Source organism: Salmo salar, chromosome ssa14 (genome assembly GCF_905237065.1).
Source record: "Salmo salar chromosome ssa14, Ssal_v3.1, whole genome shotgun sequence".
In the NCBI taxonomy this organism is placed as follows: domain Eukaryota; kingdom Metazoa; phylum Chordata; class Actinopteri; order Salmoniformes; family Salmonidae; genus Salmo; species Salmo salar.
Window position 1 is genome coordinate 57,968,105 of NC_059455.1, and position 25,113 is coordinate 57,993,217.

The following is a 25,113-nucleotide window of genomic DNA, read 5'->3' on the forward strand; positions in this document are numbered from 1 at the left end:
TGTGCAATCCTGTAATAGTCTGCAGGTTGGTCAATTGGTTTATCTCAGTGAAAGGGCTTTAAACTGTTTAGTGTGGTAAACTCGGGCATAGTCCAGACGACGTGATCTTATCAGGTTATCGTGACAGAAGCAGACCATTAAGTGGAGAGGGTGAGGGGATTTTAGGTGCAGATTTACAAAGCGTCTGCGCCAGTATTAAGTTACCCCTCAGCAGTGAAAATCTAAGCGACAACTTGTCTGTTTTACTTCCTTTCAATTCCATCTCGTAACCTTGGTTTTACCTTGTGTTCTACCTTTCATGTATTATTCCCTGTCAAAAATAACAAGCTTGGTAGACACTTAGTAAATCATACTATTGTGTGTTAACAGACTGATTGTCTTCTGTACTAGAGAATTAGCTCCTCAACATTAGCTTAAGAGACAGTTTCCTGGAAACAGATATAGCCTCGTCTAGGACTAAGAAGCACTTTTAATGGGAGAATATCCATTGAACATGCATTTCGTTAAAGTACTGTGTCCGGTAAACTGTCCCTAGCTGAACCCCAAGCACTACTAGAGTTGTCATGTGTGGCTCAGTTGGTAGAGCATGGCGCTTTCAACGCCAAGGATAGTGGGTTCTATTCCCGCTCGGGCCACCCATACCAAAATATATGCATGCTAAATGGCATATTATTGTCCTACTAAACTCACCACTTCTGCATCTCACAGTTGGGTTCACAGCTATGGTTGATGAAGCGGGCCTCGTTGCCCATCCGGTAGCTGTCGATCACCATGCCGCTGTCCAGGTTCAGGCAGTATTGGCCGCTGTGGGCGAAGTACTGCTCCATCATGCGACTTCTACAGGACACAGAGGGTGGGGAAGAGCCACATTAAAAGATATAATAATACTATACAGCGTTTAGGAACACAGACTGACACTACAGAATCAGTCAAAAGTGCACAAAAATAGAATTATGATTTAACGGAAGAATACAATACATTTGGCCGTGAATCCTTCCCAACTTACACTTAAGTCAAATTTTCTCTTAGTCATAAATTGATGTCAATGGGAGACTAAGGGCTCTATATTTGGCTGGCGCTAAGGAAGCGCAAGGGCCTATTTATATAATGAATTTGAATTTGGAGGGCAGAAATTATTAAATATTAAAGAATTAGACCTCATTAAAGGCATCAGTCATACACAAGTTATACTTAAATCCGAACTGGTTCTCTAGCAAACATTTATTCCGATTACAACCGCTCACTTTCGGTTATTTGAAAACGAAATTTCCAAAATGTTTTTTTTTTTTTATGTACTGATTCCATGGCACATGGTTTATGAATTGACACGCAAAACGCCGTATTCAAAACTTTTAAATGATTATACAACATTCTTGCAACAATAGAATGTTATTTCTATGGGGGATACAACCTTCCCAGCTCTGCAGATTTTGCTGCGAAAAGGCAGAGTCATTTGAGCATTTATTTTGGTAGTGTCCATATGTAGCTTGTTTTTGGTCACAGGTCCAGGAATGGCTGAAGAATTGCAACATTTACCTGGAGCCAACTCTGCAGATAGAAAAACTGGGTGATTTGAAAAGTCAGTCAATTGATCAATAATATAATAACACTTTTAGCCAAAATCTTTTTCATTTACAATCTCTAGAAACTATTAGAATAGAAGGGTTCGGAACTTTTGTGAAACATCACAGCACAGTTGAAAAATATATGGCAAATTGAAATCCAATATGGATAATGTTATGAGATAGATGGGAGGAGTTTAATGGAGCTGCAGGGTGGGACTAATAACAAGATATCAAATTGTAAAATATACTGTGTCTGTAAAATGTATAGATTCAGAACTTTTGTTTAATAGAACAGTTATAAATATCTGGCAAATAGAATTCAAACTGGACAGACATCAGAAATAGATGGGAGAGGTGCAGGTTAGAGGAAGGCCAGGACTAAAAACAAACAAAATATAACTACTGTAAAATACATTATGTCCGTAAAAATGTACAGTGGGGGGAAAAAAGTATTTGATCCCCTGCTGATTTTGTACGTTTGCCAACTTACAAAGAAATGTTCAGTCTATAATTTTAATGGTAGGTTTATTTGAACAGTGAGAGACAGAATAACAACAAAATAATCCAGAAAAACACATGTTAAAAATGTTATAAAATGATTTGCATTTAAATGAGGAAAATAAGTATTTGACCCCTCTGCAAAACATGACTTAGTACTTGGTGGCAAAACCCTTGTTGGCAATCACAGAGGTCAGATGTTTTTTGTAGTTGGCCACCAGGTTTGCACACATCTCAGGAGGGATTTTGTCCCACTCCTCTTTGCAGATCTTCTCCAAGTCATTAAGGTTTCGAGGCTGACGTTTGGCAACTCGAACCTTCAGCTCCCTCCACAGATTTTCTATGGGATTAAGGTCTGGAGACTGGCTAGGCCACTCCAAGACCTTAATGTGCTTCTTCTTGAGCCACTCCTTTGTTGCCTTGGCTGTGTGTTTTGGGTCATTGTCATGCTGGAATACCCATCCACAACCCGTTTTCAATGAGCCTGGCTGAGGGAAGGATGTTCTCACCCAAGATTTGACGGTACATGAACCCCATCCATCGTCCCTTTGATGCAATGAAGTTGTCCTGTCCCCTTAGCAGAAACACCCCCAAAGCATAATGTTTCCACCTCCATGTTTGACGGTGGAGATGGTGTTCTTGGGGTCATAGGCAGCATTCTTCCTCCCCCAAACACGGCGAGTTGAGTTGATGCCAAAGAGCTCCATTTTGGTCTCATCTGACCACAACACTTTCACCCAGTTGTCCTCTGAATCATTCAGATGTTCATTGGCAAACTTCAGACGGGCATGTATATGTATTCTTGAGCAGGGGGACCTTGTGGGCGCTGCAGGATTTCAGTCCTTCACGGCGTAGTGTGTTACCAATTGTTTTCTTGGTGACTATGGTCCCAGCTGCCTTGAGATCATTGACAAGATCCTCCCGTGTAGTTCTGGGCTGATTCCTCACCGTTCTCATGATCATTGCAACCCCACAAGGTGAGATCTTGCATGGAGCCCCAGGCCGAGGGATATTGACAGTTCTTTTGTGTTTCTTCCATTTGCGAATAATCGCACCAAATGTTGTCACCTTCTCACCAAGCTGCTTGGCGATGGTCTTGTAGCCCATTCCAGCCTTGTGTAGGTCTACAATCTTGTCCCTGACATCCTTGGAGAGCTCTTTGGTCTTGGCCATGGTGGAGAGTTTGGAATCTGATTGATTGCTTCTGTGGACAGGTGTCTTTTTTTTTTTTTTACAGGTAACAAGCTGTGGTTAGGAGCACTCCCTTTAAGAGTGTGCTCCTAATCTCAGCTCGTTACCTGTATAAAAGACACCTGGGAGCCAGAAATCTTTCTGATTGAGAGGGGGTCAAATACTTATTTCCCTCATTAAAATGCAAATCAATTTATAACATTTTAGACATGCGTTTTTCTGGATTTTTGTTGTTGTTATTCTGTCGCTCACTGTTCAAATAAACCTACCATTAAAATTATAGACTGATCCTTTCTTTATCAGTGGGCAAACGTACAAAATCAGCAGGGGATCAAATACTTTTCCCCCCCACTGTATATAGTATGTATTACCTGGAAGTAGAAGCCGAAGTGCTGTTGTTTACTAGTTTACTCCAATTAGGGGAGGGGTGGTAGGGTTTGTGGGAAATGTATATATATGTGCAGGGTTGGGTAAATTACTTTCTAAATGTAATCAGATACGCTTACCAGTTACCTATCCAAAATTGTAAATTGGTAACTTTAGGTTGGGTAATCCAACCTAAACTGATTACATTCAGTTACGTTTAGATTACTTTCCCCTTAGGCATTAGAAGACAAAAATGTATGTTACCAATTGAACGACATCTATTGAAGGTTAAAGTTTACATAGCTGGCCATATATGGATGTTACATTATGGGTTGGTGATGTAGTGGTTCCTCCTTTAAAAATTGAGAGCTTACACCACGGGATATGGGAGGTAATTTGTGGTTTAGTACGGGACCCTACATCACCACTTCATTGCACCAGACCAGCGCAAGGGGGAGTTTGAGCACTGATTATGCTTTTGGTTCCTACTGTGTCTCTGACAATGAATGGGCGACATAAACCTAAATAGAAACTGATAATTGTGCACGACTTCAGTATTACTTACTAAAACTGTTGTTACACTAAAGTTTATTTTATTAGGATTATTTTGCTCTTACTGTAGGCCACTCCCGACCGGTCATGTTGTACAGCGCCCGAGGGGCGCAGCGGTCTAAGACACTGTGTTGCTACAGATACTGGTTCAAGACCCATGCCGGTCTTGACTGGGAGACCCATGAGATGACTGTAGGTTTTTCTCCCTCTAAAAATAGAAATAAACTGGCTTTATTTACAAATTAGTAACAATGTCTCACCCCATGTTCAAGAATGACCTTTTTCTTGCTAATTTTACATTATTTGAAAATAAAAATAAACAAAATATTTAAGGGGCATTGCATTAATAATGGCACTGACTAGGGAACCGTTCCTGCTGTTCTTAGTGCCAGTCTGCACGTTCAAACTAAAACAATGTAACTAATAATGGCATCTTTAGGCTTTCATTAATAAAACGATAAAAACACTTTCAAAATGCCAATGTTTATTTAGTTATGGATTCATAAATTATGGGAATAAATATCACTGAATTACAGAAATATCCTCCAATCCTCTATATGTAATTATTGGCGGAGAGTCACGTCATATTTTTCCATATACTGTAGGCGACATGAGTCTCACTTGTGTTGAGTAATGTGCTGTTAAAAGTGGTCTTGTTTATTTAAAGAGCATATTGATGTTAGAAGTAAAAGCCTACAACTATTTTAGCATAGACTGGTCTTGATAAATCAATGATACCTTTATTTTCACCGAAACTCCGTTTGGGTATTGGTTAGACTAGAATGATAAAATTTGGGTGTAGAAATGTTATGCTCTTAGTGTAACCTTTATTTAACTAGGCAAGTCAGTTAAGAAATTCTAATTTACAAGGGCAGCCTACTCCTTCCTCCCTGTCGGGGAATTAAACCCCGGTCTTCCGCAGGACACTGGATTCTTTAGCTAAATAGCCCAGTACTGTACTCCCGAGCGTCACGTTGTACAGCACCATATTTTCAGTTCCCAGAAACCCAGAGGGTTTTTCATTTTCCTTGGAATAGAAACACCATAACATTAATCCATTAAATCCCAAACTCTAAAAGTAATTAGAAAGGTATATACAAATTATTTGTGACATTGTGGTTACAATAAAGAATGTAAACAAGATGTAAACAAAACGCTTTGTTTTTATTTAGATTAGTGATGGACTGCTGGTGGCATTTTGACAAACACTTGTAGCCCGATTAGCAGGACAATACTCTTTATAGCCCGGCTACTGTAGGTATGAACATCCACTATACCTGCAATGTATTCAATGCTTAAGGACTCTGAAGTGTTACATTACTAACTCCAAACAGCAGTACAGTATTTCTTCATCAACATCTTTATGCTTTCGTTAATAAAATAATGATAAAAATACTCTTTCAAAATGCTGATGTTTATTTAGTTATGAATCCATAACGAACTAATATGGAAATAAATTGTCGCTGCTTACTGGAAAATACTCTTTCAAACACACGGTCATGTTGTACAGCTCCATTATGGCTATTAGCAGGGCTATATTTTGGCCTTTATGGGCGGTGCACAATTGGCCCAGCGTTTCCCTCCCTCTAAAAACAGAAATAAATGTTTGACTTTATTCAGATTACAATATTTCTTCTATTTTTAAAAAAACGAAACAACCTCCAAAATATAGTTATATATTATCAAGTTGATGACACGGTCATATAGCCGGCACCTGCATAAAGCTGAGTGACACTCATTCATTCATGGCTTTGGATCAAAATATTTCACTACCAACATTCTTTCTGATAGTCTTAAAGAAATGATTTGGTTATCCTGACCTAGACACCATGTACATAAAGTATTATAATAGCCCATGATGGGCTATTAGCAGGACAATATACCTTTACCAACACCTCTCTGTATTTTGATACTTTCCGGAGTGGATGGGGACTCCCGCAGTGCAAAATGCATTGCTGCAGATGCAGGTTCGATACCCGTGCCGGCCGCCATCAGGAGACCCATGAGGTGGCTTTTGGTTTTAATTTAAAATCCTCTATGTAATTATTGGCGGCGAGTCACGTCATTTTTCGATATACTGTAGGTCTACCATAAGCGACATGAGTCTCACTAGTGTTGGGTAATGTGCTGTTAAAAGAGGTGTAGCATATTAAAGTTAGAAGCAATAGCCTACAACTATTTTAGCACTGTTTCGTGCTGCTCTGAGACAAGCATAGGGACTGTTCTTGATAAATCAATTCGATTTTTATTTTCCCCCTGAAACTCTGTTTAGGTATTGGTTAAATATATATATTTTTTAAATTATTATTTACAAGGGCAGCCTACTCCTTCCTCCTTGTCCTTCCTCCCGCACGACATCGGGATTCTTTAGCTAAATAACTCAGCACTGTACTGCCGACCATCAAGTTGTATTTTTCCTCGCTCACTCAAGGTTAAATGAAAATGGAAATGAAATCTCCAAAATATTGTTACTTAAAAAAAAAGAAGTGATTATTATTAATTAATTAAGAATTATATAAAAAGTCCCTTAGATATTGTCACAGATCCTAACGGAAAATGCCCCTTAGATATTAATTTAGAATCCTCCAATAATGTAATTATTGGCGGAGAGTCACGTCATTGAAAAACATATTTGTAGATCTAGCATAGGCGAAATGAGTATTGGTTACACTACAATTAGGGTATGGAAATGTTATGCCCCTTAGATATTAATTTGGAATCCTCCAATCCTCTTATGCTGTAGCCTACTCCCGACTGTCACGTTGTTAAGCATAATATTTTCCATTTCATCCTAATGGAAACCATGAGGGTTTCATTTTTTTTTTCGGAATAGAAACACCAAAATATTAATCCAATTAAAACAAATTTCTTAAAATCAATCCCATATACTATGTAATTACAAAAAAAGGTTTTAAATTCTCAAGTAACACCAATATGGGAAACTACCAAATGCTTCTCAAAGTTGCCCTCTGGTGGCCAAACTAGCACTAACTTGCATTAACGTAAAAAATGACTGACAATTAAATAACGTACCATAGAATGCTGCAGCAGCCCGCAAGGTGTTCTGCAGTATGACACGACTTTTAAAGGAGGAACCACTGTAGGCTTCTAACCCATCACTTTCTACTGTAAATAATACAATTCAATTATATCTTAACATTTTAAAAAAACTAAGTCTATCAGAATTCCAGTCCTTCCAATAAATGTTATACTCCTTGATCTTCAAGAATAGGACTTGGAAATATGTAAGTATAGATTAGCCAAATTATCTTGCCTAAGCATAACCCCAAAACAAAGGGCTTATTAGCCAGCCCTACTCTGTTGTTTATGATGTTATCGTCATGGAGGACTGATTGTGCTCATTGATTCAAGTTGAAAAATAAATGTTTCGCTCATGGAATGGCATGCTTTGAGCACTACTGAAAAGTGCTATTACATGTGAAAAATGAATGCCATATGCTGCATTTGCTAATGGCCTAATGTTAATCTTTTTGTTGGTGACACTTTGATATATTGATAACATGCAGTTGTTTAAAAGAGCAAATCCCAGATGAAACAATAAAATGGTCGCCCCCGCCTCTGTTTTGGTAAAAAGCTGAGGGATGGGCCTGGAGAAACGTAACCACTCTCAGATTAATAGACAGAGCTATCGATGAAAGGACTGACCATCCATGACAGTGTTTGTTTACATTTACAATGTTTACAAACATTGGAGAAAACAAGCTTATATTTTGGGTTCTCATGAAGTGTGACAGTTGAACTAAGCTCGAGGCATTTATAAATTATATTCTTAAGAATCAATGGATATATCATTTATAAGTCCAAAAATGTACCAACTACATATGGCCCCTTTAAGTCTATAAAAAGTGTGCGAGTTTGAACATGTGTCCATTAGGCCAATGATTTTTCTTATCACCATGAATTAGATTGAGCAATAAAAGCATCCCTTTTATTCCATAGGCTGGGATCCGAACTATGCAGCTGTAGCAAGAGCACATTTTTCACTGGCTGCCCACTGGTTTCAAAATCAATGATTGATAGGCTGCTTAAACTTCTTGAATTCAACCATTGGGTTCAAACACATTTAGATTTGTGAACAGCCATCCACAACAATAGGTAAATGAGAGAGCAGCAGTGTGATTCACACCAATGCGCTGTGTTGATAACAATAAGTGATATCCGTGTGCCGTAGATTACGCCACTGCTGTCATCCTTACCTCCAAGCGTTTATTCAAATTGGATAATATTTGGATGCCGACACCAGTCGCACCATTGGAAGACATAGCTTGGACTATAGCATACAAAAGACAATTCCTGCGATCCATCAAACACATTTGGTGTCATCATAGTGGTCTGATTTATGGTCAGACTCACTCAACAAATTTAAACATATGCCTTTCTTCAATGCTGATTTGAATGTCATTGAAAAAACACAAGTGTCAAAGAGTTCTCAAACATCCTTTCTGAATTAAAAAGTAATCTAGTTTTTCAAAAGTATCCAATCAGATTACAAAAATGTTTTGCTGGTAACGTAAGGGATTATTGCTACAGGTTTTTTGTAATCCCTTACATGTAACGGATTATATATTATATGTAATCCGTTACTCCCCAACCCTGGGTATGTATGTGTATATCAAAATCTAATTTTATTGGTCGCATACACGTGACTAGCAGATGTTATTGCGGGTGTAGCGAAATGCTTGAACTTCTAAACTCAGCAAAAAAAAAGAAACGTCCCCTTTTCAAGACCTTGTCTTTCAAAGACAATTCATAAAAATCCAAATAACTTCAAAGATCTTCATTATAAAGGGTTTAACCACTGTTTCCCATGCTTGTTCAATGAACCATAAACAATTAATGAACATGCACCTGTGGAACTGTCATTAAGACACTAACAGCTTACAGAGTAGGCAATTAAGATCACAGTTATTAAAACTTAGGACACTAAAGAGGCCTTTCTACTGAAAAACACCAAAAGAAAGATGCCCAGGGCCTGCTCATCTGCGCGAACGTGCCTTTGGCATGCTGCAAGGAGGCATGAGGATTGCAGATGTGGCCAGGGCAATGAATTGCAATGTCTGTACTGTGAGACGCCTAACGCAGTGGCAGACCAGATGTAACAACACCTGCACAGGATCGGTACATCTGAACATTACACCTGCGGGACAGGTAAAGGATGGCAACAACAACTGCCTGAGTTAGACCAGGAACACACAATCCCTCCATCAGTGCTCAGACTGTCTGCAATAGGCTGGACTGAGGGCTTGTAGGCCTGTTGTAAGGCAAGTCCTCACCAGACATCACCGTCAACAACGTCACCTATGGGCACAAACCCGTCGTCGTTGGACCAGACAGGACTGGCAAAACGTGCTCTTCACTGACAAGTCGCAGTTGTCTCACCAGGGGTGATGGTCGGATTCGCGTTTATCGTCGAAGGAATGAGCGTTACACCAAGGCCTGTACTCTGGATTGGGATCGATTTGTAGGTGGAGGGTCTGAGACAGTGTGACAGAGCATCATCAGACTGAGCTTGTTGACATTGCAGGCAATCTCCATGCTGTGCATTACAGGGAAGACATCTTCCTCCCTCATGTGGTACCTTTCCTGCAGGCTCATCCTGACATGACCCTCCAGCATGACAATGCCACCAGCCATACTGCTTGTTCTGTGCGTGATTTCCTGCAAGACAGGAATGTCAGTGGCCAGCGAAGAGCCCGGATCTCAATCACATTCAGCACGTCTGGGACCTGTTGGATCGGAGGGTGAGGGCTGGGGCCATTCCCCCAGAAATGTCTGGAAACTTGCAGGTGCCTTGGTGGAAGAGTGGGGTAAAATCTCACAGCAAGAACTGGCAAATCTGGTGCAGTCCACGAGGAGGAGATGCACTGCAGTACTTAATGCAGCTGGTGGCCACACCAGATACTGACTGTTACTTTTAAATTTTGACCCCCCTTTTGTTCAGGGACACATTATTCCATTTCCGTTAGTCACATGTCTGTGGAACTTGTTCAGTTTATGTCTCAGTTGTTGAATCTTATGTTCATACAAATATTTACACATGTTAAATTTGCTCAAAATAAACAGTTGACAGAGGACGTTTCTGTTTTTGCTGATATATACACTGCTCAAAAAAATAAAGGGAACACTTAAACAACAGAATGTAACTCCAAGTCAATCACACTTCTGTGAAATAAAACTGTCCACTTAGGAAGCAACACTGATTGACAATAAATTTCACATGCTGTTGTGCAAATGGAATAGACAACAGGTGGAAATTATAGGCAATAAGCAAGACACCCCCAATAAAGGAGTGGTTCTGCAGGTGGTGACCACAGACCTCTTCTCAGTTCCTATGCTTCCTGGCTGATGTTTTGGTCACTTTAGAATGCTGGCGGTGATTTCACTCTAGTGGTAGCATGAGACGGAGTCTACAACCCACACAAGTGGCTCAGGTAGTGCAGCTCATCCAGGATGGCACGTCAATGCGAGCTGTGGCAAGAAGGTTTGCTGTGTCTGTCAGCGTTGTGTCCAGAGCATGGAGGCGCTACCAGGAGACAGGCCAGTACATCAGGAGACGTGGAGGAGGCCGTAGGAGGACAACAACCCAGCAGCAGGACCGCTACCTCCGCCTTTGTGCAAGGAGGAGCATGAGGAGCACTGCCAGAGCCCTTTAAAATGACCTCCAGCAGGCCACAAATGTGCATGTGTCAGCTCAAACGGTAAGGAACAGACTCCATGAGGGTGGTATGAGGGCCCGACGTCCACAGGTGGGGGTTGTGCTTACAGCCCAACACCGTGCAGGACGTTTGGCATTTGCCAGAGAACACCAAGATCGGCAAATTCGCCACTGGCGCCCTGTGCTCTTCACAGATGAAAGCAGGTTCACACTGAGCACATGTGACAGACGTGACAGAGTCTGGAGACGCCGTGGAGAACGTTCTGCTGCCTGTAACATTCTCCAGCATGACCGGTTTGGCGGTGGGTCAGTCATGGTGTGGGGTGGCATTTCTTTGGGGGGGCCGCACAGCCCTCCATGTGCTCGCCAGAGGTAGCCTGACTGCCATTAGGTACCGAGATGAGATCCTCAGACCCCTTGTGAGACCATATGCTGGTGCGGTTGGCCCTGGGTTCCTCCTAATGCAAGACAATGCTAGACCTCATGTGGCTGGAGTGTGTCAGCAGTTCCTGCAAGAGGAAGGCATTGATGCTATGGACTGGCCCGCCCATTCCCCAGACCTGAATCCAATTGAGCACATCTGGGACATCATGTCTCGCTCCATCCACCAATGCCACGTTGCATCACAGACTGTCCAGGAGTTGGCAGATGCTTTAGTCCAGGTCTGGGAGGAGATCCCTCAGGAGACCATCCGCCACCTCATCAGGAGCGTGCCCAGGCGTTGTAGGGAGGTCATACAGGCACGTGGAGGCCACACACACTACTGAGCCTCATTTTGACTTGTTTTAAGGACATTACATCAAAGTTGGATCAGCCTGTAGTGTGGTTTTCCACTTTAATTTTGAGTGTGACTCCAAATCCAGACCTCCATGGGTTGATAAATTGGATTTCCATTGATTATTTTTGTGTGATTTTGTTGTCAGCACATTCAACTATGTAAAGAAAAAAGTATTTAATAAGATTATTTCTTTCATTCAGATCTAGGATGTGTTGTTTTAGTGTTCCCTTTATTTTTTGAGCAATATATATATGTGTGTGTGTGTGTGTGTGTGTGTGTGTGTGTGTGTGTGTGTGTGTGTGTGTGTGTGTGTGTGTGTGTGTGTGTATGTATATATACACACACACTATTGTGTGTGGGGTAGAAAGATGAGGTAGTCATTTAAGAAAATCATGTTAAACACTTGTTTCACATGGAGTCCATGCAATTTATGTAAGTTATTACTACTACTGTTTACTCTTGAACATATTCCGGCTTCCCATAACGAAGGGGTTGAATAATTATACACTCAAGACATTTCAGCTTCTCATTTTTAGTTAATCAAGTTTAACATTATGGGTATTGCATGTAGGCCAGTGACACAAAAAAAATCTACTTAAACCATTTTAAATTCAGACAAAAACAAGAAAATGCGGTCAAGGGGTGTGAATTGTTTTTAAGGCACATATACAAAGCCCCTCGGAAAGTATTCAGACCCCTTGACTTTTTCCACATTTTGTTACGTTACAGCCTTATTATAAAACAAATGTTTATTTTTGAAATATCACCCTCAATCTTTACACAATACCCCATAATGACAAAGAAAACAGGTTTTTAGAAATGCTTGCTAATTTATAAAAAATTCCAAACTGAAATATCACATTTACATAAGTATTCAGACCATTTACTCAGTACTTTGTTGAAGCACCTTTGGCAGCGATTACAGCATTGAGTCTCCTTGGGTATTACACTACAAGCTTGGTACACCTATCTATTTGGAGAGTTTCTCCCATTTTTCTTTGCAGATCTTCTCTAGCTCTGTCAGGTTGGATGGGGAGCGTTGCTGCACAGCTATTTTCAGGTCTTTCCAGAGATGTTCGATCGGGTTCAAGTCCGGGCTCTGGCTGGGCCACTCAAGGACATTCAGATGACTTGTCCCGAAGCCACTCCTGTGATGTCTTAGCTGTGTGCTTATGGTCACTGTCCGGTTGGAAGATGAACCTTCGCCCCAGTCGGAGGTCCTGAGCGCTCTTGAGCAGGTTTTCATCAAGGATCTCTCTTGGAGACTAGGCAGGATCGAGGGAAAGATGAACAGAGCAAAGTACAGCGATATCCTTGATGAAAACCTGCTCCAGAGCACTCAGACTGGGGGGAAGGTTCACCTTCCAACAGGACAGCGACCCGAAGCACACAGCCAAGACAACACAGGAGTGGCTTCGGGACAAGTGATCTGAAAGGCCTTGGAGTGGCCCAGCCACCGCCCAGACTTGAACATCTCTGGAGAGACCTGAAAATAGCTGTGCAGCGACACTCCCCATCCAACCTGACAGCGCTTGAGAGGATCTGCAGAGAAGAATGTGAAAAACTACCCAAATACAGGTATGACAAGCTTGTAGCATCATACAGAAGAACACTCGAGGCTGTAATCTCCGCCAAAGGTGCTTCAACAAAGTACTAAGTAAAGAGTCTGAATACTTATGTTAATGTGATAGTTTTTTTATTTGATAAAATTTGCTAAAATAATTTTAAAAAATAAAACTGTTCTTGCTTTGTCATTATGGGTTGTTGTGTGTAGCTTGATGAGGGGGGAAAAAACGATTTAATCAAATTTTGAATAAGTCTAACGTAACAAAATGTGGAAAAAGTCAAGGGGTCTGAATACTTCCCGAACGCACTGTATATATGAGCCCAAGTCCCCCCCCCCAAAAAGCTGATTTAAAATGATTGTGCCATTATATGATACATAGCCTACTGCATATTACACATGGCAGAAAAACAAAGAAATACCTATTTAAGATATTTGGTACATAATGGTCTAGCCTAAATTAAACAAATTCAGATTTAGCCTACAAATTTGTGCATTTTATTTTGACTAGTTTAGTAATTTCATAATTAATAGACGGACACATTACCTTTAGCTACAGAATATCTCACCACCGTGAGTTTCCATCTCCTCCCCTCTCTCCTTCATTCCTTTCTTCAGCACTCAGAGAGGGGGGCTGTCAACAGTTTAATGAAATGTTTCATTGTTAAAACATGTTACTATCGATGTTGCCAAACAGATTTCACTTGGTTTCCCAAATTAAGCACTGGGTAGCTGCAGGAACAGGGTTGGAGAGCCCATGGCATACAGAGTTCGGGCGGAATATCCCCTGTCACGGAGCAAAATTACCGGAGTAGACTACCAGACTTGAGTTAAAAACGTACTGGCGGGAAAGTGGCCTCCATTCACTATCCCGGAAGTCTTTTTGTCTTGCCCATTTGATAATGGGCCATTCCAAATCGAAATAAATGTTACATATTAGTAAAGTCAAAATTAAATTGAGGATAGTATGATGGGTGAAAATATGATCACTTGATGAGAGAACAGCATGTGCAGCTTGAGACAAGGAACAGAGTCCAAGCTTTTTTTTGCCACTTTCTCAAATCATCAATAGCCTGTAGTCGCATCATGGAGCCGATACATTGTTTGATTTCTAAGGCATACCTAAATACACAACTTGAAGCAACCACATATTTAGCCATGAAGCATGTTCTGATTGGTCAGCGAGGGGTCATGCCTCGACACACCTACAACTTGTTAATTTATCAAAACCCAGCCCTTACCCGCCACCGCCAGCTACTACACTCATAATTCTGGTTGTGAACATAGCGCTACCCCCAGCGCTAAGATTTACCAATGCGTTACGTTTGTTAATAAAATAGAGCACAAAGTGAAAATGTGACTTGTGGAAGTTAGGATTTGTCCCTTAATGCATACACACATACACTACATGGCCAAAAGTATGTCAACATCTAATTTGAAATTCATGGCCGTTAATATGGAGTTCATCACCCCTTCGCTGCTACAAGTCTCCACTCTTCTAGGAAAGCTTTCCACAAGATGTTGGAACGTCGCTGTGGGGACTTGCTTCCATTCAGCCACAAAAGCATTAGTGAGGGCGGGCAATGATGTTGGGCGATTAGGCTTGGCACACAGTCGGCATCCAATTAATCCCAAAAGCGTTCGATGGGGTTGAGGTCAGGGCTCAAGTTCTTCCACACCGATCTTGACAAACCATTTCTATACGGACCTCACTTTGTCATGCTGAAACAGGAAAAGGACCCTCCCCAAACTGTTGCCAAAGTTGGAAGCACAGGATCATCTAGAATGTTATTGTATGCTGTAGCGTTAAGATATCCCTTCACTGGAACTAAGGGGCCTAGCCCCACCCATGAAAAACAGCCCCAGACCACTATTCCTCCACCAAACTTTACAGTTGGCACAATGCATTGGGGCAGGTAGGGTTCTCTTGGCATCCGCCAAACCCAGATTAATTGAAGCATAATTATTGAACTCATCACTCTAGAGAATACTTTTCCACTGCTCCAGAGTCCAATGGCGATGAGCTTTACACCACTCCGGCCGATGCTTGGCATTGCGCATGGTGATCTTAGGCTTGTGTGCGGCTGCTCGGCCATGAAAACCCATTTCATAAAGCTCCCAACAAACAGTTCTTGGACTGACGTTTCTTCCAGAGGCAGTTTGGAACTTAGTATTGAGTGTTACAACCGAGGACGATTTATAAGCGCTCCGCTACTCGGCGGCCCCGTTCTATAAGCTTTTGTGGTCTAAAATGTTGCGGCTGAGCCGTTGCTGCTCCTAGACGTTTCCACTTCAGAATAACAGCACTAAAACTTGACTAGGGCAGCTCTAGCAGGGCAGAAATTGTACGAACTTACTTGTTGGAAAGTTGGCATCCTATAACAGTGTCACGTGGAAAGTCACTGAGCTCTTCAGTAAGGCCATTCTACTGCCAATGTTTGTCTATGGAGATTGCATGTCTGTGTGCTCGATTTTATACACGTCAGCAACGGGTGTGACTGAAATTGACGAATCCACTAATTTCAAGGGATGTCCACATACTTTTGTATATATAGTGTATTAATACATGCATTCAAATCAATCTCACCTGAACTCGTGCTCGCTGACGACCTCTCCCAGGTATTCGATGATGAACTGGCCTGAGCGGAGGGGCTCCTTGGTGCGGATGCCCCAACCCTTGCCCTCGGCACGGAAGCGCTCCAGGCACTGCACCCACTCATGCCTCTGGATGTGCTGATTGTCGCACTGCTCCGCGCAGGGACAGGTGCCGGGGGAGCACTCGGCAAAGCTCATCCTGAGGGAATCGAAGAAAATAATTATTACTGCAAAATGCGAGACACCAAGATTCTTTAATCATGCTGAATTCAATTCACATCGTGAGATGCTATTCCAAGGCAGGTGTCTGAATATTGATGTAAATTGAAAACCCATGCAGGTTTGAACAAGTTTTCCTTGTAGATAAACATAGCACTTCAGGGAGCATATACCAGTGTGTGGGTCAATTTTTATCTCCAATGCCAGTGTTTATACCTGTTGAGGCATTCGTCAAGGCAGCCTCTGTCTACGGCTTCCCCGGAAGGCCTGCAGTTACAGGTGGTGGCTTCATAACCTGAGACAGGCTTCACATCCACATAGACGTCTACAGCGGACACAGGTTACACAAGGTCAGATACACAATAGCTTGACCAGATTACGGCTGCCTTAATGCTCAGCATGAAATAGTGTTCGGTTACGTTATTATTGACTGGACCTTAGAAAGAGTGTGAACTCACTTGATCTGATCTTTTTATAAAGGGGGACGTCAGGCTTCTCGTAGAGCTAAAATGACCAGGAAATGTAGGTTATTACATCATAAGTAGCCTTGTCCGAGCCAGAACTGCCCATAGGCTCCTGGACTATCTCCTGTTTTTGTAGAGTGAGGAAGCTTGATGTTCAAGTACACCTGCTGGACAGGACGCTAGTCTATCGCAGGCCTTACGTCTTAAAAAGAGACAAACCCTTACATAGATTGAACAAATTCCTATTATAGTTTGTCGACTCTGAAGGAACAACACTTAGCAGTGAACATAAGTGATCACCTGGTCATGTTTCCACAGCCACAAGATGTCATAAGGCAACTGGAAATCAATGCGCTTCTGTCTTAGGTACTTTCCTGAAAGAGGGTGGGGGGGGTCAGAAAACAACAGAATGCGTGAGGGGAACGAGGGAGTTGATTTTAAGACACAGTAACATGTCATGACAAAATGTGTGTTTTTGCGTGCAAAGGACACTCACCGACATGGATGGGGGCAGGAAAAAGCCCGTACTCGTGTTCCCCAGGTGTGTACTCCAGTTTCTCTTTCTTCAGTTGCAGGATCTGACTGCGAGGACTGAAAGAAACAGGGACAAAAAAAATAAGAGCGAGTGAGATGTCCATAAATGCCCTAAATATTACTGGTTTGACCTTTGGTAAGCAAACGGGTTATCCAGATTTTAAGTCTGGCACAATTATGGGACCCACTCCGCAGTCTTGTACACATCAGAGTAGAGCCCCGCTTTTTGGTACTTTTTCTTTGGAGGCCTGGCTGCCCTCTTCTCCCGTAGGCTGGTTATAGGCATGGGTGGAGCTTGTTCCATGGAGACGGTGCCTGGTGGTTCCGGGGAGGAGGGGCCATCTGGTTTCCCCTCCAAAGCACTGAAATAGAATCAAGACTCACTTTAAAGTAATGACTGGCTTGATAGACTCTCCTATATATACACACAGCTGCTATGATCTAAGATTAGCACTGCCTATGAAAGTAAGCAGCATCATGATCACAGTGCTCACTGTTGAGGCTGCAATCACGTGTTGGCCTGCGGTGGTGGTGGTTTTACCTGCGAAAGCGCTGCAGCTCCTCTTGGGTGAGCCAGTCTCTTCCTCCCCCAGCTCTGGACCTCATCCCCAGGCCTCCCAGGTTCACCTCCCTGTCCAGCGCTCGTTCCTCCACCTCCTCACCCTCCCCTACCTCCTCACCCTCCCCTTCCTCCTTCTCTTCATCCTCATCTCTCTCCCAGTGGTTCCTCTTCTGGCCTTTCCTGCGCTGGCCCTGGACCACCGACTCGATCGCGTCTGTCACCGTGTCCTCTTTACACGCTCCTCCCCCTGACCCTCCTCCTCGGTCCCGGTGCCTGGTCTGGGTCACTTCAGCCGGAGGGGGCAGCGATGGGGGTGGGGAGGGCAGGGGATGCTTCCTGGGGCGCCCGGGGCCCCTCTTCTTGACCACGTTGTTGCCTGTCCTCGCCTGTCTCTGGAGCTTCTTGGCGCGGAGGATCTTGTTGACGTGGTGCAGGCTGTGTTTGGAGGGCTGGGCCCGGTGGGAGTGGTTCTGCGGGGAGGCATCCTTGTCCAGGCAGCAGCCCTGGGAGGGTGAGTCGTGGCCGCAGTGGGAGAGGCAGGCGGAGGAGGAAGAAAGGGAGTGGAACAGAGGGTGGTGGTTGTGGTGCTGCATGAGGTGGTCCTCAGGGGCAGAGTGGTCGCCTCGGGTCTGGACACCTGATGTATTGCCTGCACATAAACAGACAAGGACAGAGAAGGGGGGGGGAGAAGTAGATGATAAACATAGGAATAAGCTGCAACGTGACACTTATGAACTTGTATTTATTCCAAGTCCTAGCTTACTTCCACTGTTAGGCCGATAACTAGCCTCCGTCTTTTAATGCTGCCTAATAATTATCAAGGCTTAAATCTTAAATTGAAAAGAAATTAATCCATTTCACATCCACTGCCAAATCCTTCACCAAAATGCAGTTTATTACAGATAGACACATAGGCTAGGCCCACCTCACCAAACTGAAACGCAACGTCACGTAATGAACAATGACGTCAGACTTTTTCAGCTTACCGCATTTAGTCCACTCACATTACTTATAGTAGCACCGTTCACTAAAAGGGGAAAGTGTCAGTTTGCCCAATCAGCACCTGGGCACTCCACCGCTCCCCATCCCCTCTGCTGCTTCTCCCCACGTTTCTCTCCTCTGGTTCACACTCCTGTGCGAGGTTCTTCCACCCTCCACCTCCCTGCCGACTAGGCTACCTCCATGGTGGTGGTGCAGTCTGACCGCTGGACGACCCTGTGTCCTGAGCTCTAATCCTGGATTACCCTGGCTGGGTTCAAACTACACCATGCTGCCTGCTTACCTCACCAGGAGCCTTCCACCCAAGCGGGCCTGGCCTCCTCACACATGCACAGTAACACAGACACACACCCATCGCTCAGTCAAAGGCAGCTTGATGAAGCAGAATCATTACCCAAAGCACTCAGACTTACCTGTCCAGCTATATTAGCTGTGTACACAGGGATCTAAGACAGACAGAAGCAGCCTTTCAGTTTGACAGCTTTGATGGGGAAGGAAGCCTACCAAATATAGCCTGTAACAAAACATCCAGCTCAACTATCACGACAAGACTTTTCTTACCATTGTTACGGACAAAACATCAGGCTGTATATTGTACAAGGCTACAATGACAACCACACACAAAGCAGGGCCGTTTATGTAATTATGGTTTTTTTTCTGCCAAGTCCTTAATAACAGGTTAGGGCTATCTAATGTCAGGGCCGGTGGAGGGTAGATGTACGTACAAGGGATGGCATTGTGTCCCTCCAAGGGATTTCTAAAGGGTATATTGAGTCATTGAACGCTGCGATTCAGCAGAGATAACGGATATGTCCCAAATGGCACCCTATTCTATAGCACACTACTTTTAACCAAGGCTCTGGTCAGAAGTAGTGCACTATAAAGGGAATAGGGTGAAATTTGGGACAGAGTGCTCAGTGCTCACTATGCCATATGGTGGTTTGTAAAGGGGTCACTGCACGGACACATAACCCTGGAATCAATACTGCCACTAATGGCTATGCATACAAGGCCAATTTCACTATTTATTGCCAAGAAATGAAGCTAAGCGACATCATTCAATCCAAACAGAAACCGCTGAATTCTTGAAGCACCAGCAGCGGAACTATTTTTTGAAGTGAACTTGGTGCACAATTAAATAACCTTCACAATGTCAGATTCAATTTGGGTCGAATTCCGAAGTAGTACAAAGATACATTTTGGTGCAGAAATCAGAGTCGGAGCTATAAATAGCACAGGGATTTTGAATGCTCTCAAAAAAGTAATTTCCATCAAAGCAAATAGCCTAAAAACTGCTGAGGACTCTCTCACACTAGATTTCAGCAAGACACTGGTACTGTAGGCTCAGGCTCTAGACACTGATCCTGTAGGCTAACATCCCTCTCTAACAGAACGCCCTGTTACAGTGACTCACCCAACTCTCTCCTCTCTGCTGAAGTGGAGTGGTCCTTTTTCAGCATCAGCTCCATCCGGGAGAAGTTCGCACTCTCCGCTGCCACTCCCTTCCTGCCTCCGACTCCCCTCAGCGATGTGCTGGTCAGGGCGGTGGCGAACAGGTTGGTGTGGTGCGGGGGGTCCTGGGAGTTGGGGTCCATCTCATCTGTGGGCGTGAGGGGCTCCTCATCCTCATCCTCACTGTCTGAGCAGCCCGCCGGGTCTTCTCCCTGGCCTTCTGTGAACGGACCCTGGTCAGCCCCTGCAGGGATCCGGGAGAGCTTAGCATAGTCTGCCTCAGAGCTTCCCATCCTGAACCAGGACTCTACGGGATGGTGGCCCCGGGGGCCGGCACTGCCCTGGGTCAGGCGAGAGGGCCCCAGGCAGGACAGGGATGTCTCCTTGCGCTTGTACCTCTCAGCTGAGGAAGAGGAGGACGAGGAAGGGGAGTTGGCCGTGGCCTGGTTGTTGGCACTGGTGGTAGTAGGGGTGGAGTCTCTTCCGAAGCGGCAGCGCTGCAGAGATTCGGCCATTCCAGCGCCGCTGGCTCCGTGTTCTCCTCTTCCCGATCCCGGGCTCTCGGTCATTCCCACTCCGCCTCGGCTCCCTCCTCCTCCCTCTTCCCCGTCCTCCTCGGCACAGCGCTCTCTGTGTTTGTGTCTGTGTTTGTGTTTGTGATGCCAGCCGAAAGACAGCTCTGAGGACATAGTAGGGTAGAGCACGGGAGACCGGCCCCCACCCAGGAACTCCTGCCTCAGCAGCTTGTGTTTCTTTTTGTGAAATTTGGAGGGGTTGAGCAGGAGGTGTGACGGGTGGTGGTGGTGCACGTAGGAAGGGGGAGGCGGCGGGTGGAAGGAGGGGGAATGATGGGAGTGGTGGGACGGGGCAGAAAGGGGGTTCTGGTGATGGGGGTACAGGGCGCTGGCTGGGGGGTATCCTCTGTAGTAGCCCAGACCAAGGGGACCAGAGGAGTAGGGAACACTGTAGGATGGGTGGTAGAACCCGCCGCTAGATAGCGGGAACCCCAACCCGTGAACAAAGGGTACGTCTGACAATGACTCCCGCAGCTTGGGAGGGCGCCCGCGTTTCTTCTTCAGGTCTGGCTTGCGGACGTAGTGCAGAGAGTCACAGGGGTACGAGGGGTGGGGGGAGTAGTAGCCGCTGAAGTTGATCCTGAAAATTGTGGGGAGCAGGTCTCTGTGCAGGTAGTGATGCGGAGGGGGGCCACCAGCGCCTCCCATGGTCCCAGCGGCCCTGCCACCCGACCCTGGTACTCTGCTCGCTCCTGCAGCTCCCGGGGGCATCCCCAGCCCACTGCCCAGTCTGTGAGCGGGGGTGCGGTGCGCTATCCGGATCTCACTCAGCCTCAACACAATCTCATCCAGCTCGGCCAGGAAGTCGGGGTCCTGGCGCCGGGAGCGCAGCTGCAGGTACTTCTTCTTGCGTTTGCGCTTCTGCCTCTTTAGCTTGTCGTAGCCCGGGCAACCGTGGCTCCGGCGCTTGCATTTGTGCTTGTGTTTCTCTTTGTGGCCCACTAGTGCAGAGGGAGGGGCTGCCGGGTGGGGCCTGCGAGGGTCGGGTGAGGACCTCACCCCCAGCGGTGACGGAGAGGATGAGGGGTGCTCCAGCAGCACTGAGGACGAGTGTCTTAGTCCACCATGAGGGTTCTGCCCAACTCCTACCCCCACAGCTGAGCCCATCACCCCTGGCATTAGCAGCCCACTGGCCATCCCAGGTGGCATCCCCACGCCGCAGGCCTTCTCTCCCCGGTCAGAAGTGCTGTTGTTGTCTGTTCCTATGCCGCTGTCGCTGGGTACAGTCTCCTCGCTATGAGACTCACTGACGGGTGAGGGGGTGGCTTCCTTCAGTTCACTCAGAGGTGCAGGGGATGTGGGGTGGAGAGGCGTGGGAGGGGATAGCTTACGGTAGTGGTAGTGCTGCCTGTAATGGTGGTGGTGGTGATGGTAGCCACGGCACGACTTCTTCTGGGAGGCCACGGCAGCCGAGGAGACCAGAGCGCGAGGGGAGGGGGCTGAGAACGTCGGGGGAGGGAAGGGGAATGAGTGGTGGACATGGTGGGAGTGGAAGTGTGGGTGTGTCAGGAAGTGCACTGCCCCTGGCTCCACAAAGCAGGCATCACTGATGGGGCTCTGGCCTCCACTGGACTGGGAGAGCGAGGGGGAGGGGAACACCTCAGCAGTGGGGAGATGGTGGTGCTGCTGCTGAGACTGGGAGAGATGGTGGTAGGGGGGCGGTGTGGTGTTTGGGGACAGGAAAGGCCTCTCCGGGGGTGTTGTTGAAGCTGCCACTGAGGGGTTTGTTGATGCTTTAGGTTTGCGCCCTCTCCTTTTCCCCATGTATATTGTCCCCTTTTTGCTTACGTTGATCTGGGGTCCCAGTTTGCCACCGAAAGAAGCAGCCAAGGAAGATAGAGACTGGGTTGCAGCTGCAACCTGGCCCACCACCCCACTGGCAGTTCCTCTGGGGGGCTCCTGCTCTGGTCCAGACCCTGGTCCCAATAGGATCTGGCTGAGGAACCGTTTGCGTTTCACACTCTTCATCTTATTGATCTTGCCTATGATGGTTTTCATGATGAGCTGCCCGTTGCCCTTGGACCGGAACTGTTTCCCATCCCCCCCTTCCGGTGCCAGAGTGGGGGGCTGACCCTCCTGCGGCAAGGTGGGGGGCAGGCGTTTGGGTCTCCCCCGCTTCCTCGGCATAGGTTTGGGAGGATTTAGGTCCACCTCCGGGTGGAGAACAGGGGGGTCCTGCTCCTCTTTCGACTTTTGTGAAGAAAAGACCTTTGATGGTACCAGTTTGTGAGGGGGACGTCCCCGAGTGGGGGCATCCAGCCTGGGCATTTTAGACTTGGGCCGTCCCCTTTTCCTGGCTGGCTGTGGAAAGAGTTGAGACACGGTGGAAGGCTTGACCTTATTGGGGTTAGGCGGCCGTCCTACAGGCCTGCGTATAGGTGGGGAAGTATCAAGGCCTGAGGATAAAGGCACAATGGTTTCGCGCTGGTCAACTGGGCTGCCCTGGCCCGCCCTCTGTGACCGGTTCACTATTCTGGTCCAGCGAGGCTTTCTGCCTCGCCGCTTCTTCAGGGGTTTGTTGTCCTGCCCTGGAGGCGAGCCCGGTGACTCTTCTCCAGGGGACTCGTCTCTGAGAGGAGGGGGTGAACGGTCGCCGGCAGGCTCTGGCGGCGAGGCAGTCCGTCTCACAGCCTCCAGAGGACTGAAGATCCCGCTGGTGCGACCGTCCCTTTCTCTGTTGGGACTGCGTATACTGGGGTTGGGACTGCGTATACTGGGGTTGGGACTGCGTATACTGGGGTTGGGACTGCGTATACTGGGGTTGGGACTGCGTATACTGGTGTTGGGACTGCGTATACTGGGGTTGGGACTGCGTATACTGGGGTTGGGACTGCGTATACTGGGGTTGGGACTGCGTATACTGGGGTTGGGACTGCGTATACTGGGGTTGGGACTGCGTATACTGGGGTTGGGACTGCGTATACTGGGGTTGGGACTGCGTATACTGGGGTTGGGACTGCGTATACTGGGGTTGGGACTGCGTATACTGGGGTTGGGACTGCGTATACTGGGGTTGGGACTGCGTTTACTGGGGTTGGGACTGCGTTTACTGGGGTTGGGACTGCGTTTACTGGGGTTGGGACTGCGTTTACTGGGGTTGGGACTGCGTTTACTGGGGCTCAAGCTCTTGCTTCTCTCCCCTCTGAGTGACTGATTAGCCCCCTTAGTCTTGGACTCCTGCTTGCCGGATGCTGAAGGAGGGGGGCATTTGGATATGTCTCTGGGGCAGTGCCGGTCACGCTCACTGCTGTCCCTCTCACTGCTGTCCCTCTCACTGCTGTCCCTCTCCTCTGCCTGGGAGGGACTCTCTCGGTCTCTGGAGTGGTGTCCTTGAGAGGCTTGGGAGCCCTGGCGACATGACAGGCTCCCTGTCCTCTTCTCTGATGAGGAGCAGGATGACAAACAAGAGGGTGAGGAGGAGGAAGAGGAGGAGGCGGAGTGGGGTGGTGGGCAGTGAGTGAGACGGGACTGTGGCGGCGTCGTGCCATTACTGTTGCTGTCGTTGTTGTCCTTTGAAGTTGTTGCCAAGCGGCTGTTGCCGCCGGCGTAGGTTAGCACAGGGCTGCTGCTGCGACTGCTGTTGCTGTCGTTACTGCTGCCAGACTTGCCGGCTCCATCTGCCTCCTCTTTCCCACGTGGGGTGGGTGACTTCTCCGAAACACAGTCTTTATTGTTCCTGGAGCCATAGGGGCGGCCAGGAGGGCGCGAGACAGGAGGGGGTGGAGCTAGGTGGACTGCTCTAGAATAGGTTGCCCTGTTGACCATAGCACGGTCTCGCTGCTTTGGGGTGGGGGCCATAAAGTTAGAAGTGGTGTGGGTGGTGGGAGAGGGAGTTGTTTTGGGGGGTTTCACCTTGGTGGACTTTGAAGGAGGGCAGATGGCGATGAGTTGCGCTAGTTTCTCAGTAACAGTAGGAGCGCCCCAACTAGGAACGCCCCGATCCTTCTCCTCCAGACCCTCACTGCTATAAATGTACCCAGGAGGATTGGTAACGCCTTCCACACTGGGTTCCTGTGATAGGGGCTCAAGAGGGGAGGGCGAGGAGGTCGGAGACTTGGTTTGGGGCATGGGCATCTTCTTCCCAGAGGCGTGGTGCATTTTGCCATCTGCAGAAGGGCGGTGAAGATTCAGGGGTCTCTCCGTCGAGATGGCGGATTTCCCGTCCGACATTGCCACCGACTTGTCTGACTTGCAGGCCAGCTTTGGAGGACCCTGTGAAGAGGATACAAATATTAAAATATAAAAACCATTGATTGCAGAATGATAAGGCCTACCAGAAAGGTAGCTCCTAGAAAGGTATTTTGACATTTGTAATCTTCTGATATGTATCCAAACCCAGGCAATGCTTTCTGGTAATTACCTACAGTAGAAAACCTATTAGAAGAAAATGAAGCTCTGAAAGAAGCATTTGACAACCACATAAAGCAGGCTTAAAGCACAACCCTGTCAATCAGTCAACCTAGACGGTGTACATGGAATCCAATCAGGTTTTGTTTATTCCCATGTAAATTGCACTTCATTGA

At 46.2% G+C, this 25,113-nt stretch overlaps 1 protein-coding gene across 6 annotated transcripts in view; it reads right to left on the minus strand.

Moving 5' to 3' along the window:
- Positions 1-25,113, minus strand: part of ash1l (ash1 (absent, small, or homeotic)-like (Drosophila)) — a 51,884-nt gene that overhangs the window by 19,666 nt on the left and 7,105 nt on the right. For all 6 annotated transcript variants that reach the window (XM_014142083.2, XM_014142082.2, XM_014142077.2 and 3 more), the window contains 9 exons: positions 19,978-24,802; positions 17,544-18,213; positions 17,191-17,364; positions 16,965-17,059; positions 16,769-16,842; positions 16,463-16,508; positions 16,221-16,329; positions 15,778-15,984; positions 691-837 (listed from right to left, as the gene is read on the minus strand). In XM_014142083.2, coding sequence (XP_013997558.2) covers positions 691-837; positions 15,778-15,984; positions 16,221-16,329; positions 16,463-16,508; positions 16,769-16,842; positions 16,965-17,059; positions 17,191-17,364; positions 17,544-18,213; positions 19,978-24,802 — 6,347 coding nt within the window. The remainder of the gene's footprint in view (positions 1-690; positions 838-15,777; positions 15,985-16,220; positions 16,330-16,462; positions 16,509-16,768; positions 16,843-16,964; positions 17,060-17,190; positions 17,365-17,543; positions 18,214-19,977; positions 24,803-25,113) is intronic.